The sequence below is a fragment of the Adiantum capillus-veneris genome, chromosome 12, assembly GCF_014529385.1.
Source record: "Adiantum capillus-veneris isolate H3 chromosome 12, ASM1452938v2, whole genome shotgun sequence".
Taxonomy (NCBI): domain Eukaryota; kingdom Viridiplantae; phylum Streptophyta; class Polypodiopsida; order Polypodiales; family Pteridaceae; genus Adiantum; species Adiantum capillus-veneris.
The window spans coordinates 153,775,507-153,791,909 of NC_140942.1; the positions used below are offsets into that span (position 1 = coordinate 153,775,507).

At 46.8% G+C, this 16,403-nt stretch overlaps 1 protein-coding gene across 1 annotated transcript in view; it reads left to right on the plus strand.

The window, feature by feature from the left end:
• LOC147446708 (putative 2-carboxy-D-arabinitol-1-phosphatase) overlaps window positions 1–15,295 on the plus strand; it is a 73,195-nt gene extending 57,900 nt beyond the window's left edge. The window contains exon 7 of the mRNA XM_086525875.1: window positions 14,891–15,295. Coding sequence (XP_086382001.1) covers window positions 14,891–15,014 — 124 coding nt within the window. The 3' untranslated portion in view covers window positions 15,015–15,295. The remainder of the gene's footprint in view (window positions 1–14,890) is intronic.
• The last annotated feature ends 1,108 nt before the right edge of the window (window positions 15,296–16,403 follow it).

A 16,403-nucleotide genomic window follows, 5' to 3' on the forward strand; every position in this document is an offset into this window, starting at 1 on the left:
ATGCAATGATGGGAGTAAAAACCCAAACAAGTGGTCTGTAATGCCAGCACATAGAGCCCTCCTTGTTTATGAAGGGTCTTGCTTGCTAGGGACTGATGGTCTGGTGGTGCCATTGCATGTTGTTAGAGAGGCCATGCAACTGGTCATATTGGCCTCATACGGTAGTCTCAAGAGGAGGCATTGGGCACCTCTTCACAATACGAAAGCACCCAGCCCTCCAGATGTACTAGGGTAAGTGTACCTCCACACGCTAGGGGGGTAACTGTTTTGAGCTACCCCCTCCCCCCTCCACTAACTGCGTTGCAAAACAAACGCAGTACCCAAACTGGCACCCGCATGTGCGTGAGAGTGGCAAAGTCAAGTCCGTCAATTCAACATCGCTTTTACGATTACCCCCTTCCGTGTGGGGGGTACCCAAGCAGCTCATTATCTCCCAGAGCATATGCCTCTCCCCTTTGCTTCAATTTTCCCTCTGCATATCTTCTTGGAGGTTGGAGAATTTCAGCGGCACGGTCCATTGACCATGCTAGTGGTGATGCTCCCTCTCTCTTGATGCGGAGCTCTTCTAGCTTTGTCGGTTTGCCGAGGTCGTTTAATTTATGCACCATCTTCACTTCTGTGGCATTCTTGGACAATGTGCTCCCATCCTTATTTGTGGGGTCTTCAATGTTGGCTGTTGAGCACAGACATATATAAGATAAATCATCCTTCTTTTCACTAAACAGAGTATCTTTCACTTGTGCAATCTCTCTTAATCAAGCATAGCTCTACAATCACATGCCTTTGAGTTCTTCAAGGTTTTATTTTTTGCAAGCATTTTTTTTTTATTAGTTACAAATCTTTCCAGCACCCCAAAAAACTATACATATCGTTTATGTCCTCTTATCGTTTTCAATTGCTACAACCCCATCACCGTTACATGTAGAGATCTAGTCCTCCGTCTTTTGCTTCTCTTTCAAGTTGCGTGAACGATTTAATGTTGTTGAGGGAGCAGCTCCGGGGTGCCAATTTGGTCGCGCCAGAACGACTCGCTTAGCACCCCCCAACTTGCCTACTCATTGTCGCGATTTGGGTTGCCACTTTAACGGGACATTGGGCCATTGTTATTTCTGGCTCTCTCTCTATTCAGAGTTCCACATCGCGCATTCAGGTGTGTATCCCTGGCTGAGTTCAGCTGCAAGATATGATAGGGGTTGGTTAGTACGAGGGGGTCTCTCATAGTGCTTGTGGGCGAGTCAGAGCTTGGGTTCCTGCACCAAAAGTACATGCACATCTCCCACTACATGCCTGCCCTAATCCTGTCTCAGAAGAAAGTACCACTGTTGGTGGTATGATGCAGCCCGTCGGCATTCCAGGTGACTACGTGGTATCCATAAAACTACATTAGAATGGGACACCACAAGGGCATACATCATGCTAGTCTGGAGCGGGTTTGGCCTTTGCACTAGGACCGAACAACTAGAGGCAGGACATCAATATCCGGTGGCAAGGCCCGTACAAGCATACCCGGAGTGAAGGACTGAGCAGTCTGGTACCGTGATGAGTAATAAGAAACCACAGTATATAGCCTGAATAGCAGTCTGCTTCAACCATTCTCTCCTGGTCATTGGGCATGTATAAGAGGGATTGGCAGAGAATATAAATGGCAGAAAAGCGGGTCTAAGTATCCAGCCACTGCATAATTCCAATGCACTGTGGAAACTGGGTTGGAAAAATGGCAGGCAGCACCTCCCCTAGCTTGGAGATTATTGCACGTGTTGTGTGCTGAGAAACAAAGGCAGTGAACTACTACTTTGTCCAAGTCTCAGAACTCTTGAATGGCAGTCTAAACGATAAGATGGCAACAATAAGGTACTTCTTACCACTGGATGATTTGAGAAGAGGACCAATAGCATTCAAACCCCATATTTTAAATGCAACTCTGCAATAATAGTCCCTTGCAACTCTGCTACCAATCTTCATTCTCCCATGATTTGGCACTCGTCGCAAGTCTTGCACCAATAATGAACATCTCGTATACCGGAAAGCCACCAAAAACCTACTCGAAGAATACTAAAAAGTACATAATCTTTGCCTTGATGCCTATTTTTTTCATGACACAAATTTCGATTTCCTTGTCGTAGAGGACTCTTCTTAGCAGTCCATCACGACCATAAACCAGAAGATCTTTTCCACAAGATTGAACTTGCGATCTTTTTGAACAAAACTTCTCATTTGCAACTTTGACATAGTGGATGAATGTTGACCTGTGCTAAAAATCATCAACAAGGTCTCTCTTCTTGCATACATGACTGGTGCCACATACAAACGTGCTACATGCATCTCCCATTGCCCCAAAAGCTGTTTGATGATCAAAAGAGCATCACCTTTCGTAGTGAGCCTGGAAATGTCAAATTCTGTACATGGTTTCAATCGCAAGTGAAGGGCCAAGTACTTTGCTTGGTTGTTTGTATGAACATTTTCAAGGTCATAGGACTTGGAAAATACCACTTTACCTTGAGGATCTTGAATGACCACCCCTCCACTAGTGTCTGCACTACTCTCTTGTAATCACCATCGAACCACATCACAAATGCTCTTTCTGTCTCTGGCTCTTCACTTGCTTCTTTCTTTACCACGCTTGGGTACACAAGAAAATCTGTGCTTTTGTTAACCAAAATGTCTACCAAGTTAGACTTGCTTGTATGATCAATCTTGAATTGAAACTCGAACTCTTGCAACTCCAACACCCACTTCATAATACGCTTCCCTGGCTTCAAATGTGGAACCACTTCAGGCAATATATTATTGGAAGTGAACACATAAAACTTGCGGACAATAAAGTACACTTTAAACTTCCGGCATGCAAACACTAAAGTCATCACCCACTGCTCTGCCTCAGTATAGGCCATCTCCCCAAGACTTTTTACCCTGTTGTCAAAATAGATCGGCTTATAGCACTTACCCACTTTCTACAATAAAACAACTCCAATGGCAACAATACCCACTGTCATAGCAACATAAAAATCATCCTCTTTGTCTGGAGGACAAATTGTAGGCAACTGACAAAGGATCTCCTTAACCCTGTGAAAAGCCTCTTGTGCATCTTTAGTCCATGGATGTTGCCCCATCTTCTAAATAGGATATACATATTGCGAAAGCGTTCAGAAAAACCTTGACAAATACTTTAGTTTATGCGCAAATAAAGCCAAACTTTGAGCTGTTGATGGGGGCTCCATTAACACGAGTCTTTATCTTCTTAGAATCAATCTCTACACCATTTTGTGAGACCACATGCCCTAGCAAATGAATTCGAGGTTGTTCAACTTACATTCCTTCGGATTCAATTGGCCGCCTTCTTCATTCAACCTTTGAAAACACAGCTTTAACTTCTACAAATGCTCCAACTTGGAACTGTCACACCCAATTTCATCCATAAACACTCTAAAAAACCTACCTAGATAGGAGCCAAACACCCGGTTCATCCAGCCTTGGAAAGTGGCATATGCATTGAACAAACCAAAGGGCATCTTACGGTAGGCAAAACATCCTCAAGGAGTGATCTTTAGTTGATCCTCGAGAGCTATACCAATCTGGAAATACCCTGAGAAGTCATTCATAATCGAATACCTCTCATGAGCTGCAACCTGGTTTAAAACTTCATCTTGAAAGAGCGAAGGGTAATGGTTCCGTAGTGTAGCAGCATCAAGTGGCTTGTAGTCAACACATATGCTCCACTTACCATTCTTATCGGGAGTAATGACAGCCGGGCAAACCCACGCTGATTCATGCAAGGGATACATGAAACTTGCTTCAAGTAACTTATTTACCTTTAGCCATGAGGCTTCCTGCTCAAAGTTACACGGAACAGGAACGGAGGCCGGAACGGTAGCTTGGAGGGAAAGGGAGAGGGAGAGGGGGAGAGAGCCTTGAGGGAGAGCGTGAGGTAGAGAGCTTGAGAGAGAGGGTTTAAAGCCCTTCTTTATAAGGAGAGGAAGGAAATAACACCCCCCCAAAAGTTCGAAAGACCTGTCCCAAACTGTCGTTTTTTTAAACTTTGGCGTTCCAGATACTGCCGTTCCGCGTTTCGGATGCCGTCTCAAGGGGTTCACTATGTATAAAACTACCATATCACGTGCGTTCAAGACATGTTTGTAAAACCCCTTAGCTGTGAATTTTTTTAGGAATATAATATACCTTTTTCTCTTAAAATCTGTAAGTTTTTTTTCAAATTTGAAAAAATAATGCCCTTCTGTATATATATTTCTGTAAGTTTCAAGAACTTTAAATACCCTTTTGTTGAACTCACGTGATAGGTTACATTTTTATTAGGTGACCTCCCTGGGGATGCCTTTTCGGCTTTTCCGCGCCCCGTTCTAGAGAACGGCATTCCGTTCCCGTTTTCGTTTCGAGGAGGCACTGGGCTTGGGAACGCGTTCCGAGAACCCGTTCCACCCGTTCCCTATTACTTGTGAGTCCTACTAAATCTCTCCTAATCTTCGTAGCTTCTGTGCCTTTGGTTTGCACCCTTTGTTGAGCCGAATCTTGTGCTCTAGACCCTTTGCTCCTCATAGATCTCTGTACTTTGTTGTAAATAGCTCAGGAGAGTTTGCACGCAATTGGGCATTTCTCTTCGTTCCTACTCCGTCAATTCTTTACCCAATATACCAGCCTTCTTTACGGCATCCATACCATGAACATGAGACGATATACTTTTCTCTGTGTGGGGCGTGTCTATGGAAACCCTAAACAAGTTTGTATCAATCTTCAAAATATCATCATCACTATCTCCCTCTTCAGTACTTGTGCAACCTTCGTCATAGGCAATCTCCATCTCGTACTCATAACTCATTGTCAAATCTCCCTCGTCTTCAGTTGCTATTGAATGAAAGTGGCTTTCTTTAGTCTTCAACTCCAATACTACTTGTCTGCCATTCTCTTTATTGGGCAATATAAACATGCCACTCCCCTCATCCTGCTTAGCTCCCACGACCTCCTTAAAGATTAGGATAAGTATTATCACTTGCTTTCATCGCAAGAAATCAACAAGCCATTCAATTTCCATAACCTTGGCCTTCATATCATGAGCTATGTCCAAGCACCTTGCCTTAGCATGATTAGCCATTCTCATGAGCACATTTGACTTGGGAACCACTTTAACACTTGCATCTCTCATAACAGTCTCCGTCATGACGCATACTTGGACTTGAATCTTCTTATCAATGAGGGCACTAATAAGAGGAAGCACATTAGTGGGATTTTCCACCCTTAACGGCATATTTTGCACAGCATGCACCACCTTCTTGGCTTGTCGAAGCCTGATTCTAACATTGGTAGACCATTGTCTCCTCACTCTAAGATTTAATACCAACAATTGACCAAAAGTGATATTTGCTCTCTAACTTTTGACATCACTCACGAGATCGTATTCTGGATGTGGTCACGCCTAAGTTGGAAATCTGTTTGCTTGATCCTGCGGTGCCTTCTCCTCTTATTGGTCTTTGCCTTCTCCGTGCTTGCATCTATCTTTTCTTTCCCTTTTCGACAGTGAGTCTCTCGCTTCGTCTCTGTTTCTCTTCCGTCATGAGCTCTCGTATTGGCCAACACGTCTACATTTTGTTTGTCAACTATAATAATGTTAACATGGAGAACCTCTTCATTATCTGGAGGGGGTGGTGGTTCCGGATTATCAGCTGGTTGCCTTCTTGGACCATTGAGTGGCCCTTGCCCTGTGCATTTGCCAAACAACGGATACATACCTCCTCTTTCCTTGGGTGCATGTCGACAATTAGGAGCATAGTGATGTTCTTCTCCGCAATTGTAGCAATAACCAGGCAAAGGCCTAGCTTGGCCTCTTCCACCTCTTGGTTGTCCTGTGTCCATTACACTAAGCTACAATTCTTGCATTTACTGCAACAAACCTTGAATAGTATGCACCCATTGTTGTGGAATAACTACCATACCTCTGTTTGCTTGATTTTCCATCTGAGCTTCATCATGCAAATTTTGTTGTTGAGTAGAGGCCACTGCTTCGTCTAGTGTGCCGTGCTCAATCTTCTTTTTGAGTTTTTTTTTTTTGGGGGGCAAGAAAAAGATCCTTCCATTAGTTAAGAAAACTATCCAATGGGCTACAATCTGTCCCTGCTAGAGAGGGCTATCAACATGTGGGGAGACTCCCAATGAAAGACAAGTTATGTACAATGATGGCTAAATCAGGAGATGGGAGGAGGAAACAACCAGACTGGTGGACGGTACTGCCATCTAGGCGCACCGTGGATCATGGTGAAGAAGGGCATCGGACGCCAAAGTGGCAAGAAGGCTTCGCGACACTCTCACATGTGGTTGGAGCTGCCCTGGAGTCTCTCAAACTAATGTGTGTGGATCAGCTCCAGCCAAATGTCACGGACAGTTTTGGCCGATGGACGGGTCGAGCCTCGAAGATGTGGAATTGGTGGGCACGAGATGAACCACAGTGCTAGGCTGCAGATGAGCTCCCGACACCACTCTCTATCTCTGCTCCACTCTTGGGGCACTTAGTTGGTGGCTGGCTGGAGTGTAGGCCGGCTCTCCTGTATTACAACTATCTGCCGATTGAAGCCATCTCAAAACGAAGTGATGGGCGCGTGAGTGTGGACCAAGCTCCACAACACCCCAAGTGTACTGGCTAGGCGTAGAAAGTGCAGGCATCGGCCGAAGAATTTGAAGCCGAACCTGTTGTGCCATGGGGCAGTCCCACAGACAATACCACTGTGTCTCAAGTGGGTGGTCAGAGGCGGCACATACTGCAGAAATACCACTATGCGCCAACCAACTCGCGATGCAAGAGCTCGATGTGCAACTAGCCACTGAAACATGGTGATTCGCCTCGATTGCATGTTGTCCCATAAGCGCTCCCAAACTTTTGCCAAGAACTTGGATGTGAGACCCTCCTCCTGCCAGTGAATCGCTGCACCAGGACGAGCCTCTCTTCTCGCTATCAGTATGTGGCGATCCAGCCGAGCTGTGTACTAGAAGAAAGGGGTTCCTGGGTGATCAGCTGGAGTAAAGGCATCCTACGAAAACCACTCCCCCGGGTCCCACTGCAAAGGGCGGCTTTCCCAAGCTTAGAGCCGCCAGTGTCCTGACTCAAGATCTGACGGGTCGGGGTGTATGAAACAAGTCCTTCCATTGGTGCCCACAACTCTGATTCGTTGCAAGGAGCACTTGGCCACGTCTGGTGCCTCGACAGTGAATCTGTGGAGGTGGCCCTCCCCCTGAACCTCGAAGAACATGCAAGAACCTGTGTGTGAGCAAAGCCCTAATTGAAATGAGGACCTCCAGTCGCATGAAAGCCCCCATATAGTAAGGGGCTGCCTGCTCCATAGGGGTGTGCCACTCTGCAAGTATAGCCTCTACAATATCCTGGCACATGCTCTGCACCCCCCTCATGTCTCACAGCTGAGTGCCCTGTATCTCCTCAAAAAGTACTATAAACTGCAGCCTGTCCCAAAAAGAGCGGGCAAGACCCTGTGCCATGGGACCCCAAGAGACATGAGGTCTGCGACCAACCATGCGGCCTTGCTGTGTGTTGACCTTAGGATTCAAAACGAGTGGTTGCCTCAAGCGCTCCTCAATGCATGCGAGCTGGTGTTGCTCAAGGCCACTCCAGAGGTGCTCCCAAGATCTAAGCAGGCTCGCAACAAAGCGGTCCTCCCGATGGGGCTGTGGGACCCAGGCTTGAATCCAGTGTAGCAACAGCTCCTTCCAAGCTCCTCCCATGGAAGAAATCCTCTGACCACAAGCTTCCTAAGGAGGGCTCTACTCTGCCGTGCTTGCTCGATGATCCTTATCACCCTAAAAGCAAGGTGAAGTGATGACTTGCCAGGAGACCTTGGCCCGAGCCATTGTGTGTCCTGCCCTGACCACAAAAAGTTCCTAATGAGCCTCTCTAGCTGGCTGATGCAAGAGCTCAAGAAAACCCAGCAAGATGTGATGCACCAGATAGTAGCCAATAGCACCTGGTTGGCCACCACAAACGTGGCAGCAAGAGAAAGCCGTGTTGAGCTCCATTGGAGCATTTTCCTCATGATGAAGAGGAGGAGAGGAGCAATCTGTTGCTTTGGTAAGAGATCCAAACCCATCTGACAGCCCAAGTAGCGTATTGGGGGATCCATCTAAAGCCCTCTCCAAGCGCCCAATTGGACACGAGAGCACTACCAACCCAGAAAGCCACTGTCTTCCGCTAGTTGATCAGTGCTCTCGACGTGCAACAGAACACGTCAAGAGATTGCTCACACTTGTGCAACTTGGCGTCTCGACTCTCCAAAAATAGGCTTGAGTCATCAGGAAATTCAGCATTCAAAGCTCCTCTTGTCACAAATTGATGAGGTGTCAAGCCACTGAAGAACAGAGCTGACTTGCAAGTCCCAGCTGAGGGGCCTAAACCCTAAGTGAAGAAGTAGAAACAGCAGAAGAAGTCTTACCAACTTGCAAAGTCTTGCCAAGTGACCTATTTTTAAAAAGGAGTTCCCGCCAACTTATGAGACCCCGTCCCATGGGGCCCAAGTGACATGAAGGCATTAAAATAAAGGAGGACTAGCACATACACAACTGACGATGTGGCAGTAGATGTACGGAATTCCGCGATTTACATTGTCATGCTGATGTGGCAAGCAGTACGGAATTCCGTGTTTTACATTGGCAGTCCACGTGGCACTTGTACGGATTTTCGTGTTTTCTGGGCTGGCAGATTTTGGACAAGATGCTTTTGGACCATTTGCCTTTGAGTTTGAAAGATTTTCAGGTAAACTGCTTTTCATAGGCCAAGGACCTTTATATGTGAGGAGGGTCATTCTCTGGCATGCTTCAGTACGAAGGTGCAGAGGGTGGAGTATCGGCATTGTACTGAGTTCAAGTAATATAAAGAAATACCGAAAGGGGCACCAAGGTTTGGAGCCAATGCTCTCTGGGGTGGAACTTCGCCACTCCCCGCGTCGTCTCTCTCTCTCTTTTAGTTCAGTTGTTATTGAAGTGCTAAAAGTCTGTTCAATCTGTTCTTTTCCGTTGGCACGTGGTGCCCGTCTTGTGACAATGGTATCAGAGCCTCAGGCGTGTCCCACAAGATCCTCTCTTCGGAGACGTGCGAGGGTAGTCGCCTCCCAGAAGATATAAATGTTTTCAAGGATGTTTCACTCCTTGACAAAGCCCGTCTGTGTCTCATGTATGATGCTCTCAAATAGCGGTTGAATTCTCAAATTCAGAGCCTTTGCTAAGATTTTGTAGGCTGAGTTGAGAATGGTGATGGGTTGCCACTGCCGAATCTCATCCAAGGAGCCTCTCTCATTGAGGATAAGATAGATTAATCCCTCACTCATGCTATATGGCATCTCCCCAATGTGCAGAATGTGTTGGTAAGCGCTACAAAGGTCTCAACCAAGCACCTCCCAATACTCCAACAAGAAGCTGGGAGTCAAACCATCTTCCCTCGAGTAGCTACCCCTGAGAAGTGCCCTGAGGGCCTCCTATAGCTCCTCTGACTGGGTACGGCTCGCAAGCCTCTGGTGCATCTCCTCAGTGACTAAACAAGGCTCTCACCAGTAACTCTGTCTCCCACCTGAGTCCACTGAGAAGCTTGATGATGAAAGGCAAACTCGTGACGCCACTCCGCAATGGTGATTAGCTCCTGTCGAGCTTGCTGCATCTGCTCGTCCGTCCAAGGACTACCTGGGTGACACTCTTGCATCCATTGTAAGGAGGCAATGCCCCGATGTAGTCGCTTCTCCTCCTCCCTGGTCGTAGCCAAGAGAGTTGCAGATTCCTAAAGAAAGAAACGACTAAGCTCCACCAAGCCAGTGGCCGCTCTAGGAGTAGGGTCTGCCTGCATGTCCAAACTTTCTGTCCACAACATCACAACTTGCTCTCTAAGCTCTGTATCTAGCAAAAACCTCTCTGGGATGTGTAGCATGACAATGCCCCTCCTCTGTCTATCTGACACAGTAACAATCATTTGCAAATGATTGGAAAAAGTAGTCCCTGCTAGAATGAAAATTAATCTTCCCATGTCACAGATGTGGTCACTAGCGTATAAACGATCTATCCTAGATAGATTCACGCTCCCTACTCTGCGATTAGACCAAGAGAAAGAGAAAGGCTATTTCAGGGCCATATAAAGCCTGCATGCTGCCATATATCCGAATCCTCGACGTCGTACATAGGCGCTCCCAAGCAGCTAGCTCAGCCCCGTGCACCATAGCATGGCTGCCCCCATCCTATCCGAGGGGTCCTCCAACAACATGTTGAAGTCCCCCCCCAACGCACTGCTGCTTTGCGTGAGGCAAGGACTCCTCAATATGTGACCAAAACTCAGCCCGTGCACTCACATGATTGGTGCATAAATGTTCAAGAAGCACACAAGGCTACCTTGAATCTGCATGGTGGCCCATTGGGCCCTACCTGCAACCGGGCCCAAAAGCAGCTGACCAAAATGTCTCATATATGCCTCGCAGAACGTGTCCACAATGCCGAATGCGGCTCTCACACAGATGATGATGCTCTTGTAGCATTAGAATATCAATAGGTCCACCCACAAGGCATCTTTGGAGCTCTGGTCTTAGCCAACCTCGATGGTGCACAAATTGTGGCCCTCCAAGGCCTTGCATATTCCATGAGACAATCCTCATGGGGTCAGTGAGAGAAAATCGATGCTGCAACAGCCAAACAAGCAATCTTTGAGGCCGGTTTGGATGGGGAGTAATCTGTATTCGAATTTCGAACGACCTTGAGACAAACGAGTGTGCATCACATGCCCCACAAAGGCACAAGATGACAGTGCAATTCTTTGAGCGACATCCTCTACCCAAGAGTCCTCATGAATGTATACATAGCAAGGGCAGAACTTCGCATATGTAAAAAGTGAATAATAATGTGTCTGCAAGCTGTGGCATTGGGCAATGTCACTGTGAACTTGACCAATGGCCATAAAGTTTGCACCAAATCTGTGATCCCAACGGTCCCCCGTGTGATGGGAGACCTCAAGGGCTTGAGTGTGAAGGCAACCAAGTGTTAAATCCAAGGTCCAAACCTGCTGGTCCTGACCACAAAGTGGAAAAGAGTATCCCACTCTAGAGTCTAGAGCATCTGTACCGCGTGCCGCAAGAAATAGGACATGAACCCGAAAGCAAGCTGCCTCTAAGTCATCATGGGGGTCGCCATGAAGGCGTAGCTGAAGAGGTTCCACCGTCTACTCATGTCGAAACCGTAGAGGCCCGACCGAGGTCTCAACCAAGAGAGGAGGTCGAAGGAAGGGCTGCCTCTCCTGAACCAGTTAGCTCACAACAAAAGAGCTGCCCAGGGAGCGGCATGGAGCAGGAATGTGCTCGGATTGAGCAACTGGAGGAAAGAAAGGGGGGAATTCATGGTGGTGAGGGTGAGGGTGAGGGGGGTTTGGAGGAGGGGGGATTTTGGGTGTGGGAAAGCAAGGGCGGGGGTGGGGGAGGGCTAGAGGAGGCTGGGAGGGGGAGAGTGATCCCAAAGAAGTAAAGGGAGAGGGGTCCAAGGCAGTCTCCTGCTATAAAGGTCCAAAGCGGATTCCCGTAGGAACCCACTCCTGATGAGGAACGGTAAAATGGCCACCGAGGCCAGGTGTTTGGCCTTGTTGATGGCGGACACGGACCTGGTGCCATCTCTCCTCACTCTGGCCATCTGTCGTTGTTGAGTTGGATCTCTGGGGTCTCCAAAGCCCCGGCTGGGGGACCTCAGAGCTGTGGAGGGTTGGCCCTAGGGGTCTGTGTCTTTGGAGCTGGTTGAGCTCTCTTGCGTGGACAGGCCCTTGCAAATGAAGCACTGGTTCGGGAGACCGAAATACTCGACACTTTGTCTGATCTAACCACCAAGGCAGTAAACCACCTTTGGAAGTGTATGTGTGTCCCGAACAAGAACCCGCACAATGCGTAACCGTGCGACCTTGGCCACAACTGATGCTAAAGTGCGTGAGGTCTCCAAGACCGTCGCAAACATGGAACCACTCGTGGAAAGTAAGGGCAGATATTCTCGCCTCAGGTCTAGGAAGAAGATTGAGATAGGAAAATCTGCCTCCTCCTCAAGCACACCTGAAATCGGGACCACCATTTTGTGTCTACTGTTGTAAAGAAGAGGACGACGGTGCCAAGGTCGGCCACCAGTAGGCTGAAAACAGTCCGCAGACTGCTCACGAGGGCGAAGGGGGTGGCGGGCTAGAGGATAGGGCTGCTGCGGGGTGGGGGTGGGTGCAACACAAAACACGGAGGGGGGGCTGGCGGGCAGTGCGATAGGGAAGGGAGGGAGGGGGCGAGTGGGGAGCAGCGCCAAGGGAGGGGAGGCGGTAACGCGCGAGGAGGAAGGGGGCACAACGAGCAACGATTTCTGATTTTACGACTCTTTGATCGGGCAATCGCCATAGCTCTGTTGTAATATACCGGGCTTTCAAAGTCCACCTTTTCTCGCACTTTGGGGTGCAAGCATGCCATAAAGTTGTCCAGTTTAAATACTGTCCGTTAGCTAATTAGTCGTCGCCAATTTTGTCCATCATTCTTCAAAACGGTCAAGAAAAATATTGAAATCTTCACTTACATCCTGTCTTAGGGTCTTCAACTTAGCATCCATGTCGATTGGAGAGACATCTTCGCAAAAATCTTGCAGAAACCGTACCAATGCTGGCCACGCGTGCATGGGCTCACCTTTGAAAGCATCGAGCCACGCTTTAGCATTACCTGGCATCACCAAGGGCATAATCTGCATCTCACTCTTGGTGTTCTGCATACGCAAAATACCCCTTAGATTTTTCTCTTCATTTTGTCATTTACTCCCCCTTTTTCTCATTTCATGCTAGTTGGCTCACGTGTCTCTCAATATGATCACCCTCAATATGATCACCCTAAAAGCTAGTATTACCACATCCAGTCTCTACACCAACCAATTGAGGAGTTTTAAGCATCCTTTATTTCGTCCCATAGGTCATATTTGACCCCCAAGGACGATAATCGATCAATCTATCAATCTATCTTTGCACACACACAACAGGTTCACACACGCACACAACCTGACACGCTTGCAAAAAAGAAGAGAAGGGAGAGATGAAGCCAAATTCCGGCTATGGTAGCTTGCTTTGCCAAAACGGTGCACTACAATGGAGTATTACAATGATGGCCCCTTATTGAGCTCTTTCTTCCTCCTCTCTCCAAAAACTCCTTCCCCCCCACACCACCAAGCATCCAAAACCTCCTAAGAAAACGTGGGGTCTTCCCCTTTTTTTTCCTATTTTTGCTTCTTGCATGTCATGCAAATTACCAACACTCTTTACCTTTCGACTTCAACTTGTCTCCCAAGCTTGGCATAGGCAAGTGGGAGCAACCACGGCACCGTCTTTGCTTTCCAACTTCCCCCTCAAAAAAAAAACTTGGCTTCTTGTCCCACCCAAGCATCCGAAAAAGGAGGTGGGACCCCCAAAATCAACTTCAACACCAAGTGCCAGTCACGTTTGTCGACGGCAGTTCAGCCATGCTCGGCGCAGGTCGCCAGCTCCCCCAACACACACGAAGTAGCACAAGAGTCTTCCATAGCCGGCTGGGGTGAGAGCTTCTGCAAGGGGAGTCTCTTCCTTTGATGCCAATACAATGAGCCCGGTTTGGGCTTTATACCTTGCAAGTTGGCCTTTCATTTTCGCATATGGGATCTTACCCTCGCCACATGGCAGTATGAGGTGAGAGGGCCTGCTTGAACCTCCCAAAAAAAGACTATAACCTTCTCAAAAATTTTGTTTTTGATGCCTTCTTTGTCCCACTATTTACTCCTGCTCCCAAATCTAATGGGGCATTGTAAAGACCAGTAGAAACCCAATGTTCGGGCTTCCAACCCCATCCTCCTGGCATTGTTCTGAGATATCTCGGTGCTTGAACCGAGCGTCCCAAAACTGGAAAACAACATATGTTGCCCTGCAACCTCCATGCATCACTGCCAACTTCAGCTGGTGATTTCTTTGTGCATACAACTCCAATTGGCGAGCAACAACTTCTGGCTTGCATCTTACTTTGAGTATCACCTCCAAAAACCCTAATGAGCTGAGAAAACCTTTAGATGGGCGCATCGCAAGGCGATTTAATCTGGTGCAAATCCGGGCTTCTGAGAAACTTCAAATGCTTATAACTCGGCCGTTTGAACTCCTACTTGGGATCTGAGAAGACTGGCATGGAAAGAAAACTCAGCTTTGATCCTAAAATCTCATACAGCATGGAAGCCCTCGTCATATGCGCACCATCCGGTGGAGATGTGTAACACACTTTTAGATCTTCACCTTGTCATAACTTGCACACTTCGGCTCCGATCAACGAGCCGTTTGAACAAGCTCAAAAATCACATCGAGTAGCACAAAATCCACCCCAAAATTTGCACTTTAACCGATTTTGAGCACTCCAATTATGTAGCACCAAACCCATACCCTCTGACCTGTGAAACCACGTAAGACGTACACATTTGGATCCCTTTACTTGCAATGGGTCTTCACACATGCTCAAACACTCTGGCACACACCTGTGAGCATCCATAGATTTGTTTCCACCATTTCTGGCACTGACACACTTTGGTTGTACCAACTACCAAAAATATATCGTCCTGGTCGCAAAGACATAGCCCCTACAATTGTTCCTCGTGTAGCTACTTGCATTGGGATATCGACCTGCATTTGCCTATGTCAGGATGTTTCTTTATTGAGACGAGTCCTCTCAGAACCTAGCCGTTCAGCCATTGTATGATCACACACACACCCCTCCACAAAAACCCTTAGCTGCCCCGCAAGCAGCCCTTCCATATCTAACCCCTATTCTATAGAGAGAGAGAGAGAGAGAGAGAGAGAGAGAGAGAGAGAGAGAGAGTGGTGAAGTCACATGCTTTGTCTGTGTAGGTTTCGAGCAGTTGATATCAATAATGGAGGGATATGTTTGTTCAAGATAAATGAGAAAGGAGAGCCCTTGCTGCAGAGTCTCAACATGACTGCACACCTTCACGTTGATTCTCTAAGGTATTAATCAGATCGTCATTGCAGCTGATTGGAGGAGGGGACGCACTCAGCTTCTATTAAGAAAGGTTGTACATTATTGATGTATTGCTAGTGTGATAATTAAAATTAAGCACATCTTACAATCCTTTTGTTGTGATGATACAAGCTCTACAAGGTTGTATGATGTGCATGTATTATTTCTACTAATGGCATTGTAAGAAATGGCTACACGTGTTGGAGCCATGTCATTTGTAAAAATGTTCCATTTTATGGATTCTTGGAAAATTTAAACATCATGGAAGCACAAAACGCGTCTAAAAGCTTGTAATGATTGATTTAGCACATGTTCCGCAACCATTTATGTAGAGTTGACGATGAGTGCTACAAGAAATCCTCTCTCTGAAGGTTGTGCTATGTACTAGCCATCCTCTTCTTCATGACATAAGACGCTTTTTGTGACCTTGTTAATTGCAGTGAAACTTTTCTTAACCAGAGCTCTGAAAGGTTTCCGAGTACCAGCACGTAGTAGGATGTCAATATCAACCATATGAGTTGAGGCAACACGCCTCTAGTGTGTCACATCAGGTGTTTAGTCCAAGCCAAGGAAAGATTCCCGACGCATAAGTCGTGAAGCTCGTTCAACCTCCAATGCACTAATCGTTACAAAAAAGAAGATTTAAGCAACACCCTCGAATCAGAAAAATTGAGGTTATCAATCCTTTTATTTAAAGCTATGCGATGCAAGTGGTCTAATCTTGTATTGACGTTGTCATGAGAAACATAACACATGAGTTGAACCATATCATATCACTTTGTATATGCACAAACAATGATCTCCAAGGCAATCAGGGTACATAGTCTCCACACTCACACGTATGATATAATCCATAAAAGTTATTCATATCGAATCCAATACTATAAATTATAAAGTCAAATTCTCATCACACGTGTGAGCACTCCACCTCATTGTGGGTGATGCACATCCATCTTGCAAAACCGCTTGAACAGACTTTTGAGCACTTCAAAATAATTGAACTGAAAGAGATGCACAACAGACGAGACATAGAGTGGCGGAGCTCTATCCTAGAGAGCATTGGCCCCTTACCTTGTGTCCCTTATGAAATTTTTTAATATTGCTTCAACTCAGTACAACATTGATACTCCCTCCTATGCATCTTCACATGGAACCATGCCAGAGAATGAGCCCATGGCATATATATAAAGGCCCCCGTGGCCATGAAAAGCAGTCACATCCCCAAAGCATCAAACTCAAAAGCATCTTGGTCTAAAAGCATCTGATCATTAAAGCATATGGTCTCCCAAAAGCAAGATATTGCCAAAACAACACTCAATGCCTTTCATGAAAAATGATACTGTCATGACAGTATCTCAGCACGATTTGCGAGCAGATTTGCAT